Source organism: Sceloporus occidentalis, unplaced genomic scaffold (assembly GCF_023333645.1).
Source record: "Sceloporus occidentalis isolate IW3139 unplaced genomic scaffold, rSceOcc1.0.p SCAF_7, whole genome shotgun sequence".
NCBI classification, from domain to species: Eukaryota; Metazoa; Chordata; class Lepidosauria; order Squamata; family Phrynosomatidae; genus Sceloporus; species Sceloporus occidentalis.
This window is the reverse complement of record NW_028316987.1, coordinates 14603521-14623345: the sequence shown is the minus strand read 5'-3', so window position 1 is coordinate 14623345 and position 19825 is coordinate 14603521. Positions and strand designations below refer to the sequence as shown.

At 41.7% G+C, this 19825-nt stretch overlaps 1 protein-coding gene across 3 annotated transcripts in view; it reads right to left on the bottom strand.

Annotated features, from left to right (window-relative positions):
• LOC149309239 (unconventional myosin-Id) overlaps positions 1-19825 on the bottom strand; it is a 181368-nt gene that overhangs the window by 91008 nt on the left and 70535 nt on the right. For all 3 annotated transcript variants that reach the window (XM_089532025.1, XM_089532024.1, XM_089532026.1), the window contains 2 exons: positions 16821-16987; positions 15766-15973 (listed from right to left, as the gene is read on the bottom strand). In XM_089532025.1, the coding sequence (XP_089388151.1) occupies positions 15766-15973; positions 16821-16987 (375 nt within the window). The remainder of the gene's footprint in view (positions 1-15765; positions 15974-16820; positions 16988-19825) is intronic.

Here is a 19825-nt window from a genome sequence, read left to right as displayed (position 1 = left end):
AGGCAAACCCTACCTCCAAAAAACCCATTAATGGCCAGAGGTTCACTTCAGGCTTCATAAAACCCACTTGGGAGGGAACAGTGGGTCAAAACAAGGCATGATAGGGCTATGCTAAAAAAAAAATTGCTGACCTCAAGGGCTAATTTTGGGAAGCCACCTTGGATCCCACTCTGTGAGAAGGTGGCATATAAAACTGTTGCCAGACCAACTTGCATTGCTTTGACTACATTTATTCCACATAGCAACTGTGTATGTTTGGATTCTACATTCTCTCATTGTAGAATTCATGTTCTGTCCACTTCAACCATTCCATAAAGCTCACATTTTTACTTCAACTGATTTGTTTTAACCTTATGAACCACCTAAATTTAATCACCAGCATTACTGTTACTATGTGCTCCTGCTCAATGCTAACACAGAGACCTGTGCATTTTGCCTAAGGCAGATCTCTGAGTTATTGCCAGCCTTGCCTCTTCAGAAATGATTCCTCATTTCTCCTCATGTCTAGGTGTAACTTGACACGATCCACCTAGATATTCATTTTGTTTGCTCTCTTCACTGAGTTTAGCTGCAGACTTTACTGTCATAGCATCCAGCCTAATTCTTAAAGTTTCCTGTTTTTTGTTTGCAAATCCTCTACTATTTCATAGCACTATTTTGGCATTTTGATTGATCCTATCACAAGTATTGCTCAACTGTGGATTTACTTTTTATTCATCAGCCAGCACAGATAACAGAATAGAGCCCAATTCAACTTGGAACATCCTTCTATCATTAAAGGGAGGATGGGCTTCACAGAAGATATGGAAGATAACTCACAAAAATTTGCTGGAGTCTAATTTTTTTAAAAACAAACTCATTAATATGATCAGCAACAAATTTCAGTGGATCATCTGTCAATTGTCACAAAGGTGTTTCCTTTAAAAGGTTATACACTTTAATATTTCATATCTAGAGTTCCACCTGCCCACTACAACACTGAGTTTGGAAAAAAAAAAAGAGCCAAGGGGTTCCTATTGCATCTCAGCAATATAAGAATAACTGTTCTCCATAAAAACAAGTTACTGTGGATGAATACTGCTTTGAAATGTGTGATGCTATGAGAGGCTAATATTAGTTTCTCCTTGAATTTAACTGAAAAGTTCCTAGGTTTCCTCTGCTGATAAGCAGATAAGTCCATAGTCCACTGAGGGGGTGCCTAGAGAAACTGATCCTGATCCTGGTGTGGCATCTTATGGATTGCCGCAAATGTACATCAATCCTTCCATTTACCCTAGGATCAATTAATTACCCATAGTAATTAGCAACATGGTTATTTGTTTCATGAAGCTTATGCCAAGAAGTGCTCCTTCTTGCATGACTTACTAAATCACGGGTTCATCAGGCCAGGAGCAATAATAAAAAAAAAGATGGACAGATGGGAAAAGAATGAGAGACAATATTTACTGCCAAGTTACAGCAAAGAACAAAAAGGCTACCCCTGACAATGCTACACTGGTACAAGATGTGATAAGTCTTTTTGAGAGACTCCAGGATTAACTCCCACCAGGAAAAGAAGAACAGCCAATTCCACTTAGGATTTCAAAAATATGTGAATGACTGGCACAGGACACTTAATGTTCAGAACACTGTGTATTTGGCTTAGACCTGATCCTAACTGCTGAACATGGGTCTCAGTTGTAGCAATTAATGAAAAACAACGAAGTAAAAAATAAAAACAGATACATAAATATCTGACAACAAATCCTTAGCCAAGGAGGGGGGGAAGCAAATTCTGTTCTGAAGCATGCTCAAGCGAGGGAACTCATAAACCTCCCTAGTAAGAGACTCCTGTAAACCTAAACAGTTACTAATAATATCTTGGTACATGCAGTAGCTATGGACCATCCATGGGGCATCAATCTTGAAGATTATGCAGGAGGATCCCCAACAGTTTGTTTCCAAACAATTCAAAGAGAATGTACAGTACATTGGACACAGGGACAGCCGCATCATGAGGTGTAGTAAAATGAATGCCTCAGGAACCAGACCTTCAGCTTCATCAAGGAGTAAAAAAGCGTAAGATATTTTATGATTCTACTTTTACTGCCAGGAAGGAGAACAGGGACTTGTAAACGTTCTCAGGTGTCAAAATAACACCATTGTCCTAAAATACCTTACTCTTCACTTTAGAATGAAATACAGTCAGCCCTCCTTATCCACAGATTTTTTATCCATGGATTCAAGCATCCACAGTTTGAAAATATTTTTTTAAAAAGTATAAATTCCAGATAGCAAACCTTGATTTACCATTTTATATAAAGGACACCATTTTGCTATGCCACTGCATTTAATGGGACTCAAGCATCCACGGATTTTGTTATCCATGGGGGATCATGGAACCAAACCCCAGCGGATAACAAGGACCCACTGTACCATTATTTGCTGCTGTGACTCAGACAACAAAGTATCTTGGACTAGCCCTGGTTGGGCCCATCACTGTGGTATGCAACACCGTACAAATAATTGGCCTTTATCCTACTCAGCAGCAGTATCTCTCACCACATTAACAATTTAAATACTGCTAAGTTAGGGAAGCAACTGGGGTGGAACTAAGCCTATGTGGTGACTAAGCTCTTGTCTGGAACCGTTTTGAAAGCACACCAAGACGTACGTGACATAAAGCCTTTTTTAAAAAGTCAATCATCATCTGTTTATCCATTCTGCTCCAACTACAGGTGTGTAGGAAGGTGCGTGTGTATGTGTTTATTTGTAAATGCTGGGTTACTATTACATACAGGAAGCCATCTAGAGTGCACTTCAAACAAGCACGAAAAGCATTGTTAAGTATAAAAACATTAATGACACACCCACCCACACATTACACACTTGAAGGAATAATGTGTATGGAAGCTATTCTCCAGAAAGCAAGAGGAAAGAAAATTCCTCCCTTTGATCCCCTTTGACTCTTCAATTGCATAGAAGGCAAGGCACTTGTTGATATTTTTCAAATTCATTGGTTTTTTAATAACAGACTAAAGAACACTCTCATAAGTTATTACTCTATTTAATAGAATTCTACTCTGCCTTGGCAGGCAATTTAGATCATAAAAACATAAAACAGAGTGAGCAATAAGTAGTACACAATACAGTTAAAAACAGCAACAAAAAGCACTGGAACATCAACAGCTAACACAATAAACCATAAGATCCTAACAGCACCAAAAATTGGAAAGCCAAAGAAAATAAAATTCCAGAAGAAATAAAAATGTTTTCCCCATGTTCAAAAGGTGAGATATTATCACTGTGCATATATGTATATGTATTTTGTTGTTAACTGCGCCAGTGTTGATTTCTACTTATGGTGCTGCTGTGGAGGAGACATCTCCAAGACTCTGTATTTTACTGCTCTGCTTAAGTTTTGCAGACTCATGTCCATGACCTCACTGATTGAATCTAGTCATCTGGCATGTGGTCTCCCTCTCTTTCTTCTACCTTGAACTGTGTATATGTATATGTACACTTGTCCCTCCACATTTGCAGCTTTGACTTTTCCAGATTTGATTATTCACGGATATGTCCTCTCTAGGAATATCTAGGTCCTCCAGCGCAACTCTATGGTCAACTTTAACCAAAAGTTGCACTGAAGGACCTAGAGATTCCTAAAGAGAACACTCCACTAGGCATTTGTAGCTCCTCCAGCACAATTCTGTGGTCAATGTCTGGCAGATGTTGACCACAGAGTTGCACTGCAGGACCTAGAGATTTCTAGAGAGGTATTTTCTCAGGCAAAAGCAAAGTGCTTTTGTTATTTGCATTTTTTCCACATTCACGGGGGTCCTGTGCCCCTAACCCTAGCAAATGTGGAGGGACGAGTGTATATTTATATAGAAATATACAGCCAATTCTTCCGTTCCCCCTCTGAATTTTTACAGATGTGAAAACGTAGAAAAGATGCCCTAGATTCTCAAGAGATGAACTTGGAGGCAGATGATGACGCTCCTGGATCTTCAGTGCTGTCTCTTAATAGTGATTCAGTTTGCACATCATTCAAACATATTTAACATGAGCAATTCAAGGTGTATTTAAATTGGTACTATTAATATATAGTTATTAAAAATGTGTTTTCAAATATTCAATCCTAGCATTTCAAAATCCTTGTCTTCTTTCTCTTTGCCCCCACCACTATAACTGTGTGTTTTCCATTCCAGTTAATAAGCAATGCCCACCATGACACTCCCTTCCCATGGTGGTCCATGGACTGTATGCTCCTGTGAAGCAAGAGGCTATGCTCACAGTAGTAGTGCTATGCTTCCATGTCAGACAGGATTTTGCTGAGAAGCCCGACTAAATGCCCCAAACAGCTAGTAGGCAACAGCAGTAGTGGGGGTGACACTGACAGAAAATCTGTCAGAGACAACAGCAGTGGCACCATAGCTAACACCTGTTGGTACTGCACAGAGGAGGCACAGTAAACCACCTGCAACGGGACCACCTTTGCCTCCAGTGCAAGAGGATATATGGTAAGTCTGGGGTGGAGGGAGAGAATAGAGTGATCAGTAAACCCATTTAACTATTACATGTATTTTGGTATTAACTAGATCCTTCACATCTCTTTGGGTCCATGTGCCTTTCCCGTAGAACCTCCTATGGTCCATCATCTTAAAACATTCAGAGGTTCATCAACCTCTTAAAACATGCCTAGCTCTAGATATGAAAACATGACGCCCCATATATAGCGCATGGAGTGCTGGTATGCTAATATCTTTTACACAACAGAATTATAGCACTATGGTTCCACTTTAATGACAATGGTTCTATCCAATGCAATACTGAGATTTGGAGTTTAGGGAGAGGTATTTAAAATTCTCAGCCAGAAAGCTCTAGTGTAGGAGTTCTCAACCTTTGGCCCTCCAGCTGTTTTGCACTTCAACTCCAAGAAGCCTACACCAGAATTTCCAATGAGGATAGATTTTGGGAGCTGACATCCTAAGACATGTGAAGAGGAACAGGGCTAATCCATAAACTGTACTAAGACACTAGTCACGTTAGGTTCTTCTTTACGGTCAACTGTCAGGTAACAGGTGCCATTCAATCAGGCTACTTGAGCTGTTTTTAATTTAAAATGACTATTAAAAGAATAAGTGCTTTATTTTGGTCTATGACCATAAATAAATAAATGCAATGTAAAGAATAGGTGCTTGAGTTTGCTGCTTTCCTTCTCCTTCTTCCTTCTTTTTTATGTTCTGCCTTTTAGGGCAAGGACTATTTTGTTCCGGGAGCCATTTCAGCTGAAGAATGAGGCAGAAATGCTTTAAATAAATAAAATACATTTAACATGAGTAGTGCATTTTAATCAAAGTACCATCACAGTACAAACTGAACAGACCGTCGCTGTTCATTTAACAGAGTTTGTACAACTGATAAATAATTTAGTCTGCTCACAGCATTTGGCTCTCTGCTGAATCAGAATTTTGGGTCTTGATCTGCTGTAAGCTGTGGTCTCTGGATGAAGTCTTGGAAGCCCGATGAGACAATTCTGAACTAATCCCCCCCTCCATTAGAAAGCACATTCATTTTTAATTCCCCTTTACTGACAACTGAAGGGCAATTTATGTTGTGCCCACAGGAAAAAAAATGGTTGTACTTCTGACAAACATGTTCACGTTGAAATATGCAAATATACAGCATAAATCCACTTGTTTAAATTTGCAAGATGCATCATATTAGGTTTGAAAATATGGTTCTGGAGATGATAAAGCTGGGGGAACAGGTGGGAGAGAACATCACATTGCTCAATGTGTGGGAAGGGGGAGGAAAAACAGAGAGAGAAAAAACACATATCATTTTCAATAAATGACAGCAGCAAGAAGCTTTCCAGGATCTTAAGTGGATTCCACCCATAATCCTACCACAAGGGATAATTAAAAATCCATCTTAATTAAAAGTTACATTTTAAAACAACAACCAAACACCAAATAATCAGCATCTTCCAATGAAGTCACAGCTGGAGTCTTGGGCAAGAAATAGATGTGTCCAGCAGAGTGTCTAGACTACAGGGTCTCCCATAAGACCATCAATGAGACAAAAATGTTGAAATTATAGGTGAACACACACACACACACAATTAGAATTTGGAAATGTTACATTTTGGATTGGCCTCTGGCCACACTGGCTGGGTAATTCTAGGTGTTGTGGTTAAAAAAAAACCACTTCCCAGTTCCATACAAGGCCATTAAGAACTTGGGCTCTAAGCAGTCAAAGAGGGTGTACTTGAGTTTCATGTGAGTGCCTCTGGGAATGGCCATAAGCCACCTTTAGGTTTCAATACTAAATCATTCCACATAGAATTGTTCCAAACTGAACTCAAAGTAACCTACTTCCAAGTAAACGTTCACAAGATTGTGCCAATATAGTGTTGACCTTGGACCAACTTCAGACCTCTAGTGCTCTGAGAATTCATTATGTCTTTGGAATCATATAATGAAGAAGTGCTGGAGAAAATGTCCATTCCACCCACTTATGAAGAGTCAATAAATGGTTGGCAATGACAACATTGGGACACAATGTTGAGGAGAACAAGTGTCTCACCAGAAGAAAGAACTTGGTATCTTTTCCACAGGAGCCTCTCAGGACAAAGTTGTACATTGGTTCATCTGGCAGCAACTTTGAAATTATTAAACACTGCCAAAGGTACTTCCACGTAAGTGCTTGTTCAGAGGGTCAGAATGGCAATCACTTGCAAATCACACATTTGAAAGACATAAAATAGTGTGCAAACTTATGAGATTGCCAGAATGGCAAACAAAGCAAAAAGTGGTGGTAGAAGCAGGAATACAAAACCAACTGATGTTAAAGCCACTGAATCTGGGTCTACTAAAGTGGAATTAAGACAGGCTTGTAATCATTCAAATTAAAAAACGATAGGGGTGAGGAAAGTGTAGCCCAAGGGTCACATGTAGCCTGTTCATCCCCAATGCTTCTCCTCATCTGGTTGTTGTTGATGTGTGCCTTCAAGTCATTTACTATTTATGGAGCCTCTAGAGCAACCCTATCATGGGATTACCTTGGCAAGATAAGTCCAGAGGAGGTTTGCCATTGCCTTCCCCTGATACTCAGAGAGTGTGACTTGCCTGAGGTCAACCAGTGGGTTTCATGGCTGATCTGGAAATTAAATCCTGGTCTCCAGAGTCGTAATCCAACATTGAAACTATTATGGCATGCTGGCTCTCTCCAGACCTGCAGACCCCAATTTTTCATCTAATGCCCCCAAGATTATCACATACATCTAGAAATCCCCCCCAAAAACCCATGTGGCCATGTCAATCATGAAAGTGTGGCCACTGGGAGAGGTGTGGGGATGAAAAATCACCCTTACAGCTTCTACAGTTACCCATCCTAGTTTACTAATTGAAGCAATCGTTTGTGGTTGGACCTAGGGCTATGCCTAGTACTACTGATATGAAAACCATGGTTGTTCTCCCATTTTTGAAAAATTGGAATATAAAATCCAGCTGTTGCCAAAATATATTTTCATTCTTAGTGGAAAGATTTCTTGGCAAGTGGAAAACAAAAGTAGACAGAACCACCACACTGTTTTGCAGCCTTCTGGCTGGACTTGTAAAAATTGTAGTTGTGAGCCTTTCAAGTCATTTCTGACTTATGGTGATCCTATCTCAGAGGCTAAGAGAGTATGACTTGCCCAAGGTCACCCAGTAGGTTTCCATGGCTGGTCAATGATTCAAAAGCTTGTCTCCTGGAGTCCTAATTCAACACTCAAACCACTACATCACAAACCAGGAAAGAGCTATGGAGTCAAAAAAGTTATTTAATATCATACATTGTACTTACAAAGAGAAGGGGATCTGGAAGAAAAGAAAAAAGACCTGTCTAAATGTTCTTCAGCAGGAAACCTGCAGCTCCCATTTCATGCTGGGGGGATACCTTTCTGCTTAGTCCATGAATTTTTCTTTCATCAAACAAAAGCTGTGTACATTAAACCACAAACCAGCAAGCACATATGCACAGCAAATAAATTCCAAAACCAAGTCACCCTTTGCTACATTTAAATGCCAAAGTGGTACCACTGAGACATACTACGGTTGTATGAATCTTAGAAAAATATTTTCATGCTTACTATAGCATGCATCCACATGCGCGCTCTTACACCAGTCTTTCTTCACACTCGCCTGAACTGCTTGGCAAACAATATTTCACACTGTCAAAGCACAGCTGATCCTTCAGGCACCAAAATGAAAACAAGGAAGATACATTCTGCACAGGCAAAAAGCTTTGCTGTTTGGTTTCCAGTGTGCCTCAGAGAGGATCTGTTCTTCAGAGCCTGCTCTCAACAGTCTTGCTGGGAGGTCTTCTGGTTCTCATAGGATAGGCTCTAAAAATTAGCAAATGGGCCTCCAAAACTGAGGTCTATGGGAAGAAAAGGGATGCAGGGCCCTGTTTTCAAGAGTGAATCTGACAAAGTATTTTGCCACACTTTCCCTGTTACAGGCTTGGGAACAATCCCTGTTTTTCTGATTCATTTTAAATCTGTTTTAGAAAGCCTACACTTAGAGTCAAAATACTGTATGTAGTGGAATATCCGTATCTCAGTGTGCAAAAAAGGTGCTTGAGAAACAGAGACTGATTTTTGAGTGCATGTATGGACCCTCTCCTTGTTCAGTGTTGGACCACAGCAGCAGAGGCCAGATTTTATCTCCACTTAGTGGCTGCTGGTGATTCTCATGCCTCATGGCAGTGAATCAATTCCAGTTTTTGCTAGCTTTAAAGGAGCTATCCATGGTAGTGCACATATTTAGGAATAATGCTCAGCATTTTGTAGAGCTCCCTTAAAGGCTGAATCTGGAGTGGCTTCAATATCTCACTGACATGTACAGATGTGAAAGCTGGACAGTGAAGAAAATGAATAAAAAGAAAATCAATTCATTTGAGATGTGGTGCTATAGAAGAGTGCCGAGGAGACCATGGACAGGCAAAAAGACAAATTGGTCCTTATACGGATCAAGCCTGAAATCTAGAAGCTAAGATGACCAAATTGAGGCTGTCATACTCATACATCATGAGAAGTCATGATTCACTGGAAAAAACAACCAAAGGTGGAGGGAAATATAAAAAGAGGTAGATCATATGCTAGATCAGGGGTTGGCAACCTTTTTGAGCCGGGGGCCGGGTTGGTGTCCCTCAGGCGACTGGGGGGGCCGAAGCCGGGGGTGGAGCTTCAACCCTCCGAGGTGGGGCCACATGCGGGGGGTGGAGCTTCCACCCTACGGGGCGGGGCTGCGTGCCGGGGGTGGAGCTTCCACCCTCCGGGGCGGGGCCGCGTGCCGGGGTGGAGCTTCCACCCTCCGGGGGCCAGGCCTCCCCATCTTTGCTGGCCCCTGACAGGGCCCCAGGCCCCGTCAGAGACCGGCAAAAAAGCTGGTAGGGGCCGCCAGCGCTGGAGGGCCCCCTGGAGGGCCCCAGCGACAGCATCGGGCCTCCCAGAGGCCCCCTGCCGCCATCGGAGCCCTCCTGGAGGGCCCCAGGGATGGCAAAGGGCCCCCAGAGGCCCCCTGCCGTCCCTCGGAGCCCTCCTGGAGGGCCCCAGGGACGGCAGCAGGCCCCCCAGAGGCCCCCTGCCGCCCTTGGAGCTCTGCTGGAGGGCCCCAGGGACGGCAGCGGGCCCCCCAGAGGCCCCCTGCCGCCCTCGGAGCCCTGCTGGAGGGCCCCAGGGACGGCAGCGGGCCCCCCAGAGGCCCCCTGCCGCCCTCGGAGCCCTGCTGGAGGGCCCCAGGGACGGCAGTGGGCCTCCTAAAGGCCCGCCGCCGCTGCTGCCGTGGCTGCCCATCGCGGCTTTTCGCCGCTCTGGGCGCCGCCATTTTGGGCGGCAAAATGGCGGCGAAGTCTCGCGTGACCTCCCCCGAGGTCGCGCAAGATTTCGCTGCCATTTTGGGCAAAAAAATGGCGGCGCCCATAGCGGCCTCTGGGGCTATGGGCGCCGCCATTTTTTTTACCAAAATGGTGGCGAAATCTCGCGCAACCTCAGGGGAGGTCGCGCGTGACTTCGCCGCCATTTTGCCGCCCAAAATGGCGGCGCCCAGAGCGGCGAAAAGCTGTGATGGGCGGCGGCAGCAGCGGCAACAGCAGTCAGGGGCCAGGCGGCAGGCCTCCGCGGGCCGTATCTGGCCCGCGGGCCGGAGGTTGCCGACCCCTGTGCTAGATGGATAGATTCAATTAGGGAGGTCATGGGTCTGAATTTGCAAGACCTAAGCAGAGCAATGAAGGGCAGGAGGCTTGGAGATGCCACAGGGTCGTCATGAGTTGAGGGCAGTTAACAACAGTAAAATACAACAGCTAGATACCTCAACAAATAGTAATTCACCTGTCTGGTGAGATTTACATCCCTCAAAATATTGTGGATACAGTAAAAGCCTCATATCTGCAGGAGTTAAATTCCAAGAGCTCTTGTGGTTACCTGCAAAGGTAGATAATACAGAACCCTATTTTTTCGATAAGATGAATGACTTCCAGCCCAATCATGCCATCAAAGCACACTGGAGAACCTAGAATTGATTAAAGAGAACATTTCACTAGGCATTTCTAGGTCCTCCAGTGCAATTCTATGGCTTGGGCCAAAAGTTGAAAACAGAACCTCACTGGGGGACCTAGAAATGCCTAAAGAGAACTTAATTTTGTTCAATAAAGAGGTAAAACCAAAGATACTGGACTATATTTTGTAGACAGCGGGAAGAGCTTTTGAGGGTTTAGTAGAGTATTGGAGGCTCTTATAAAGAAGGTTGGATTGCATGTGGCCTGCAGACTGCATTTTCCTCAGGACTGCTCTAGGCCGAGGGCTAGACATAATGGCCCCTTGCCATTAAATGATGCTTTAGGTGTTCTGAAAAGACGGAATGGTTTATCTAAGGACTTCTTTCTGAATAAGTGTTATGTAAGATACAGGATCATGTGTGTTCCTATCCCCGTCCACAACCCCATCAAAGAAGATGGCAAATGTTTTCTAAACAGATGGCAAACTCCTTATCACCCACCCTTGATGAGGGTCACTGTGCAGAAGCCCTTCTGCAATTACAATCGTGGGGTCTGTAATCTGATATGAAAACCCTGTCTTTTGTCAACCATGGCATCCTGGTCGGGGGGGGGGGGGGAGAGGTGGCGGCAGATAATAGCTCCTAGTATACCCAGCTTTCAGGGCATTTTGGGACAGAGAAAAGCAAAATATTAAATGATGACATGGCAGCCACAGCTTTTGTTCTCATTTCCTCTCTCCATCTACTCATTCCCACCCCCTCCATCAACCAAGACTTAGGCCAGAAATGTTGCTATGGCAACAGCAGCTGCAAGATCTTGATTGACAAGTCTCCTGAGAGGAGTGTCTGGGGAAGCTAAAATGCCTCAAGGCAGAGCAGAGATGGGGGGGATACAGACTGTCAGCTCAGAGAGGACTGCCGACATGCAGCCATTTGGAAAGGGACATTCCAGCGTGCTGGGCTGAAACATTAATAACCCTGTCCCCTTTTACAACCACATTGTGTCTAGTAGTTTCGCCCCAGAGAAGTCACAATGATGCAACAAAGCTATTGTCTTTTATAAATGGAAGAGCTGGCTGGAGCAACTGGGTTCTGCAATGCAAAGCTACCAGCCTCTGAATTCCTTGAGTATATACATTACAGAAATAGCCACTGCAAGGATGAGTGGGGAGAGATGGTTTAATAAAGGCAATACAGTTGGACCTATGTATGTATGGATTTTTTTATTCACAGATTCAACTGTCCATGGTTTGAAAATATTAAAAAATATATTTTATTTATATTTGTTAAAAAAATAAATATAAATTCCAAATGCAAACCTCGGTTTTGACATTTTATATAAGTGACGCCACTTTACTATGCCACTGTATTTAATGGGACTTGAGCATCCATGGGTTTTGGTGTCCCCAGGGGCTCCTGGAACCTATTCCCAGTGGATACCAAGGGACAACCATATTACACTAAAAATTAAGCCCTATGTACTCTTCTTAGATATAACACTGAATGGAAATTCCCCGCAGAGGGATGCATTTCCCAAATCTGCCTGGGTTTATTTTCATATTACACTTTTGCTTGATGTAAGTAACATTAAATAAACAGATCTAATGTGAAGTGTTTGGATAAATGCCACCAAAAGCTCACATCTTGCTTCCTTTGTCGCAGTTATTTGAGAAAGCTAGTGTGGTATAGTGGTTACTGTGCTGGACTGAGTCTTGAGAGATCTAGGTTCCACACTCCACCGAGCCACCAAACTCTTGGATATCCTTTGGCAAGTGACTTTCTGTCAGCCCAATCCACTTCACAAAGTCGCTGCAAGGATAACTATAGTTGAGGACTCAGTAATGTTGCTTGAGCTTGCTGAAGAAAGGCAGGATTATAAACATACTGTAACTAAATGAAATAAACAATATGGAAGCAATGGACAGAGAACATATGCTTCATTTGGTGGAGGCTAGCTTGTCAACTGTGACTATGCCTTAAAATGTCACATCTGGCCACAGTGAATGATGCCCTAATTACAGCCGGTTTGGATTACTGTGTAACATGCTCTATCTGGGGCTGCCTTTGAACATTGTTCAGAAAGTCTTTCTGGTCCAGAAAGCTGTGGCCATGCTGTTAACCACAGCTAGTTATTTGGATTTTAGGGTTTCAACAGCTTCACTGACTACCAGCAACTTTCCAGGTATAAGTGAAAGCGCAGTTATGGCCCTTATAGCCTATATGGACTGGGGTCAAATTGGCAGAAAGACTGCCTTCACATGCATAAATTTGTCCAGGCTTTAACAATCTGATAAAGAGGCCTTTAACTGTATTCTACCCATATGGAGGAGAGCTCTACCAGGGCCAAAAGAAAGCACCATCTTGGCAGCCAAGCTGTGAATTTGGAATGCCCATGTGAAAGGAACCTATTTGCCCCTTGCTCTCAGTTGGCTTTTCATGGGCTGGCAAACACTTTTTTTGTATCTACCTCAAGATAGGGATGGAATTCTTTGCTAACTTCATTCTTCAAGGAATCAGTCAATAATTTTAACAATCTTCTTTCTGCTGTGAGAAGCTTTCAAAAACTGCCCAGTTATCAAAGACTAGTCTATGCAAAGAACAAAATTATTATTTCAAAAAACGATCAGGTAGGTGTGGGAATGTTTTGCCAAGAAAACAGCATTTTCTGCACAGGAAACAGCACTTCCTATGCCAAAAAAAATTAATATTTTGTCAAGAAATACTATTTTCTGTGCATCAAAAGCTGTTGTCTGTACAAAAACAAAACAAAACAAAAACCCATGTGTGAATTTTCAACGAAGTCCTAAACTACAAAGACTCTGATCAGCCTAGGATTTTCCTCATTACAGTTTCCTGACACTCATTTTCTTCTTCTTCTTTTTTTCTGTTTTCAAATTTTGGTTCCATCCTTGCCTCGGAAATCAAGTATGGAAAAGGCAGGACATACATTTTAATAATACATGAATGTAACTATTGAGATTCAGTTAGGATTGAAACCAATGTCATAATATGGTGAACCTAATCACAGACTCATTCTTGTGCAGTACACAGAAGACAAAAAGCAGACAACTAAGAAAAGAAGCAAAGTCACCACCATCAAGATCTCTCTTCAAGAATACTATCAACACCAAATCAATAACAAAAGAGGCAACAAAACCAAGAACTCCTACTGTGACAAGTCTATTGTCAAGTGATGCAAGACCCACACTTTATCCCCAAAATGAAATGCTGCAAACTCTATTTCAGTTTCTATATTCTCCAGTATTTCTGCACTCCAGAACTGTAACCAATTCCATCAGCATTACTGTCACCATTCTCCTTTATCCTAACAGGACGTGCCAGATATAAAGAGACAGGCTTGAGATTCAAGGAACGACAAAGGACTGTTCTTCAGCAAATAAAAAGGCAGCACCTTAATTTGGGGGAGTTGCCATCAGTTAAAAAAAAAATTAACTGAAAAGCACTCAACCATGTAACAAAGAAGCAAAATAGCTTCTCTCCCCACCATCCCTGAGCATTTTGCCTACTTTTTACATTAGGCTTGTCATCACCAATGATAACTTCAGCCCCCTCTGCTGGAAAACAAGTAGCAACCCTAAAGTATGAAATGATTGAGCCAAAGCTAGGCTGAAATATATTCTTTTTAAAACTGAAGAATTATAAACATTTCAAAGCTTTCCAAGACAGCTAAAGCTTGCATTTACCCCTATATTAAAAAACAAGCGCTCTGAAGAAAAATCGCAGCTTTGTGAGAGTCATCAAGCTTCTACTGACTCCCTTTTATGTTTATGCTCATTGTAAAGAATCAATAGCCTACCATCGCATGAAAAATTAATTTCCTCTTTCCTACTGATAACAACTATAAATGGGGCAAGCTACTGCAAAGCAACAGCAAACCCCTGTGCTGTGATTTACCATTTCAGGTACTGATTATAATTGAAGATACTGCAATACCAGGAAAAATTGTCGTACAAGGGACAGCAAAGAGAGAACATCAGAAATTATTCCTGACCATTAGTCAAAGAAGACAGGCACACAACTAAGCAACAGCCATCTTCCTTAGCATTAATATGCATAAAAGTGAATGTGCAAGAATCTTCTTGCAAGAAATGCTGTCAATTTCATCCTTTGTTTTAAAAAAAAAATTGGCAAAGGGCATATTTTACTTGGCAAACACTGTAAAAAAAGGTTATTTAAAACAACCACTACCACATGTTGTTTCTTTTTTTTTCTGGTAGCTTCTTTGGCTACAGTGTGCAGAGAGGAGGTACACAGCTGGATTAATTATTGGACATGCCACATATTTTCAAGAGGACTAACATTTCTAGCCCTCTTCTCTACTGGCCTGTTAGAAAACATGCAAGCTCACCAACACACCTGCTTATGCCTAGACATTTCTATATTCCACCTATCCCATTTTCACCCAAAATGCAACTCTTGTCCTATCCACTCTTTCATAACACTAGCCGCTTACTATTTAAATTAGAGAAAAACTAAAGCTAAGCAAAGTTGCAATCTCCAGTTTGAACCAAGGATGGGGCTGGCTTTCAAGGCTATTTCTACAACTCCTGCTTGTTCCCTGGATCATCCTCATTCTGGCAGAAATTGAGAGTAAGGTCCAAAACACACTGCAGAAATAATCCAGTTTGAGACTGCTTTAACTGCCCTGGCTCAGTGTTAGGGAATCCTGGAAACTGTAGTTTATTGCAGCCCCCAGAGCTATCTGACAGAAAAGGCTAAATGTCTCACAAAACTACAGCTCCCAGAATTCCCAAGCAATGAGCCGGGACAGTTAAAGCGGTCTCAAACTGGATTATTTCTGTAGTGTATTTTGGACCTCAATTGCTACTCTTGGAATCTTCCAAGAGTAGCAAAATACTTTTAAATAGATTGTACCTGTCCCCCACCTGCAACACCACCAACAACAAAAGCTGTTTTTAACAACCAGCAGTGAACTTCTGGCCCATTCTGAGATTTCCCCCCCAATACTTCTGCCTTTGGGAAGGAGCAGTTTTGGCAGTTCATGTTGCCCCCAGAGAGTCCCAAGAGCAAAAAATTGACTCTAAGACCACCAATGTTACCCACTGTGGTACAAAAAACTAACATGTTAACTGTCTATTTCTGCCAAGACATGTTAAGACATAATTGGGAGTCTTCCACAGGGAGATATCTCCTCACTTCCTGAGCCTGTGGTGGGTTAGAGATGAGCTGTTTCAAAATAGCTTTTATGATTGTCTCTCACCTTCTGTAAAAAAAGAACAACCCATACAAGCATTTTGGCGTGAAGTTCTTCCAATGTGAAGAGTGTCCGTGGTGTGCGTATGAAAATCTTAGTCTTCCCATAGGCTACATCATCTTGAAATCCACAGTGTTCGATCAGTTTCTTTACAGCCTCCTTGTCTGATGGAAGCTTGTGATTTGGCCAAGTAAATTCAGGGATTATCTTGTACCTGTATCCATTTATTTTTTTTTAAAAAAAGAACACAACTCTGATTATACGCCTCAACTCTGTCCAAGCCAACATTCATTACTATCATGGTTCATCAGTCAATTTTTTCTTCCTTCCTGCTAACCCCATCAAACAGAAAGGACTTCCAAGAGAAACCAATGGAATTGGTGACTTCTGTCAAACACATGCTCCTGTCAAACATTATATTTCCATTCTATGGAATGCAGGGTTAATGCTTTGAAAAAAGAGTACATTTAAAAATATCTGACTACCAGGAAATAACCATATTTCAGTTGACAGAGGGCTGGACTTGGACTATGGAGAATTATTCATATCTACCAGCGGCTGTTCTATTTTGGCCAGGATGGTCTATGGCCTTAAAAAAAGGGGTGTGTGTATGCACACATTTTTATTTAGCTCTGCTGAGATGCTTTTACTCCGCCACAGGGAGCACATAAATATTTTATGTACTCAAGCAAACCTTTGCTGTTGAATCCAGCTCTTTACTTGCTAAGCAAACTGGGAAAAGGATTTCTTGTGCCTATTCCTTTAGAGAAAAGATGTTATAGAAGCAGTCCAACCACTTTTAAACATTGACAGTTAATATATTCTAAGGGAATTATGGGGATATGTCCACAAACCCAAGGTAAAAAAAATGTTATGAAACCCTGGAGGTGCTCCTATTAGCAATGCAACCCCCCAAAACAAACAAACAAACAACATAACAACCAACCTACAAATGCTACAATAACCAGACACTTTGGTTTTGCGTTAAAATGCCAGTACCACACTGTTTTATCTTTAAAACAAGACAGTTTCTCAAAAAGTCTGACTATTTTTTTTGTTACCTGTGAAGGAACTTCTCATATGTTTGGCGATAGGCAAAACCTGCTCGTCGAACCCTTACATTCTCCAAGAGACCAAGGTATTCCACCTGATGTCTGCAACGTTCCTCATCGAATAGCTGGGGTGATTTCTTGTCATTGGGCTTAATACAGCGGACATAGTATGGTTCCTAAAGGGATGCAATGAGGAACAAAATAATCATTAGACTAAGAGCTAAGGGGCAGGATGTCTCAGAACAGATTTCTAACGGGAGGATAAAAATTAATAACTGGATTACTGATTATAAAATTAAGAAATAAGAAAAACAGGTTTGTATAGACTAATAACATTTATTATCTGGTCAGCTGATTCCTTCCCAGTATATAAAGGTATAAAAAGGCGAGTCTACATGGAAATGAGAAGTGTGATCTGCAGGCTGCATGTGACCCCCCCAGCATCAACTCCTTCAATTTTTAAAATATTTCATGTATTTATTCATTTAGTTGCTTGCTAAAAATGCCCCCACTCCCACTAGGAAATGCAGGGGGGGCACAATTTTGCCATATTTTTGTTCCCCTCACGGTTTGTTTTAGAACTTAGAGAGTCCATTTTTAAAAGGCCTCTTTTGGGCCTAAAACAATGGGGGTGGGAACATGGTAAAATTCATCTCCCCCCACATATTTCACTTTAAAAATAAAAAAGCATCTTAAAAATTCATGGGCTATTCAAACATGGCAAAGGGTGTTACCCTCTGAGGTCTTGTGGGCAGCCAGCTCTTGTCAGTCACCCATCCCAGTTTACATAGGCCCGTTACAGACCGCCCAAAAGGGGCGGTCTTGGGCCGCTGCCAGTTGCAGCGCGGAGGAGTCGCAGCAGCCAAACCACATGACTCCTCTGCGCTGCAAAGGAGCGCGAAAACTGCACTCCTTCCGGCAACCTGGAAGAGACGCCATAAGTGCCAAAGCGCGCACTCGTGGCGTCACTTCTGGGCCGCGACGTGCGGACGCAGAACATCCGTTACTTAAAAATTGCAGTGGCCGTGTGGAACAGCCGCCACCATTTGTTACGGACTCTGTCCGTAACAGAGTTAGGGGCATCTGGAAGAGACGCCCCTTTTTCAAAATGGGACGTCCTAAGGACGTCCCTTATGGCGGTCTGTAACCCGCCATAGATTCTCAACATAATCCTCTTCCATTTTGGGGAAATAAAGGTGTGTGCCTTGAAATCTTGGCTTCTGTGTTTTGTGTTTAGTGCGAAAGACTATTACCTTTTAATCACCCCACACCCATTTTTTCCCATAAATCCTTTGCTTTTTTTGGTTCTATGATTCATATTCATATTTTAGGCTTCTCTTTATTCCTCCTGCTCTTTCTTCACTTTCCTTTATCTTATTATGCTGCCGAGTCAACAGCTTAGCTCATACTCCATCCCTCAGGCTGCTTTCCTTCTGAGACAACCAAATCATGTTTCCAACCTTTAATCTGACCCACAGAACTCCTCCTGTCTAAAGATTTTGATCTCCATCAAAGTGGCCACTACTGCTTTCTCGCAGAAGCTGAAATATGAATGTTTTATAGATAACGCCTCTATCTTTAATCTTTTTGAAATATTCACACCATTTATAGCATGTCATTTTTATCAGTATTAAAGGCTTCACTGTTACTAGGTTCATGTTTCCTGATTCCCTTCTCTAGCCAGAGTTGTCCACATGTCAGAAATACAACGCTGACCAAGAACCCTTTGGTTATTTCTCAGGTTGGCTGGTCACATTGTGAAAGTGGAAAACAACTGCTTGGATGTTTAACAATGACTACTTCTAGCATGGGTAAAATATTTTCCTTTCTCTCTTCAGGAGTTCAAGACCTGATACAGAACAGGATGTTGAACATGTACTCCAGTTATAAGAACTAACTAATGACAAGGCCAACATAGTAGTCAGAATTTCATGAACTATGAAAATAGTTACTTACATGCAAGCAGGAGTACTTTTTTTTTCTTCATACAGCACTGCTTTATATCATCTATGTATATCACAGACACAACTTTTTGGGTCCCCTTCAGTTTCAATTTGAAACTGATGGGAATTTCAGGTTATGACATGGCAGCATGATAAGAAGAACCCAGAAGAAAATTAAAATATTATATGGGACAACCCCGGACAGAATATTAAAAAATTAAAACATTGTATACTTTCTTGTCATTATGCCACTTTTTATGCACCATGAATTTTTCAAACACCTCTGATTTCTAAATGCGAGAACCAGTACAATGGAGAAAATATCATTAATGTTAATGACAGAGGTAAAGATTTTCCCATATCCTTTCACTGGATTTCTGTAGTATTGTTGCTCTTCTAGCCTTTTGGTCAGAAACATATAAAATGCTATGAATTTGGCAAGCCTCTTGAGTTTTACATGGCAGTAAGCTACTGTATAACCATTCTCCACTGCAAACTGGGAATGGTTCTGTGAATGCAAGATGCAAGATTGTTCAATTGCCAATGTTCACTCTGCTTCTGAGAAATTATTTTCTTCTAGACACAACCAGTCCTTGACTGGTAGGATTTATTTTCTATGTTGTTTAGAACAGACTGTTTCAACTGAAAGATGCTCATTCTAAAATACTGACTTGCTTCATGGATTAAATGATGCCATCAGACTTTGTACAAACTTTTATAACCAGTGTGTTAAATCTAAACGGATATATATTTTTACATTGTCAGGTTTGTACTTGCACACTTTGAATACTATGTTCCTTTGCAGAAGTGATATAGCTCTATTCTAAATTTCTGCTATATTCTGGAGCTTTATCTATGACAAATGACACTCTCTATGCCTAAATGCATAGCCAAACGAAAAATCAAAACACTACCATGCAACAACATGTTAATATAGAGAACAGCATGGATTGCTTTAAATGCTTTTTTAATTGCAAAGCTTGGTATGAGTGTTTGAGCACTCCTGGCATTTTACACCGGCTGACATAGCTCATCAAGAGAACATGCATTTCAGCTAGATGTCTGGTTTAT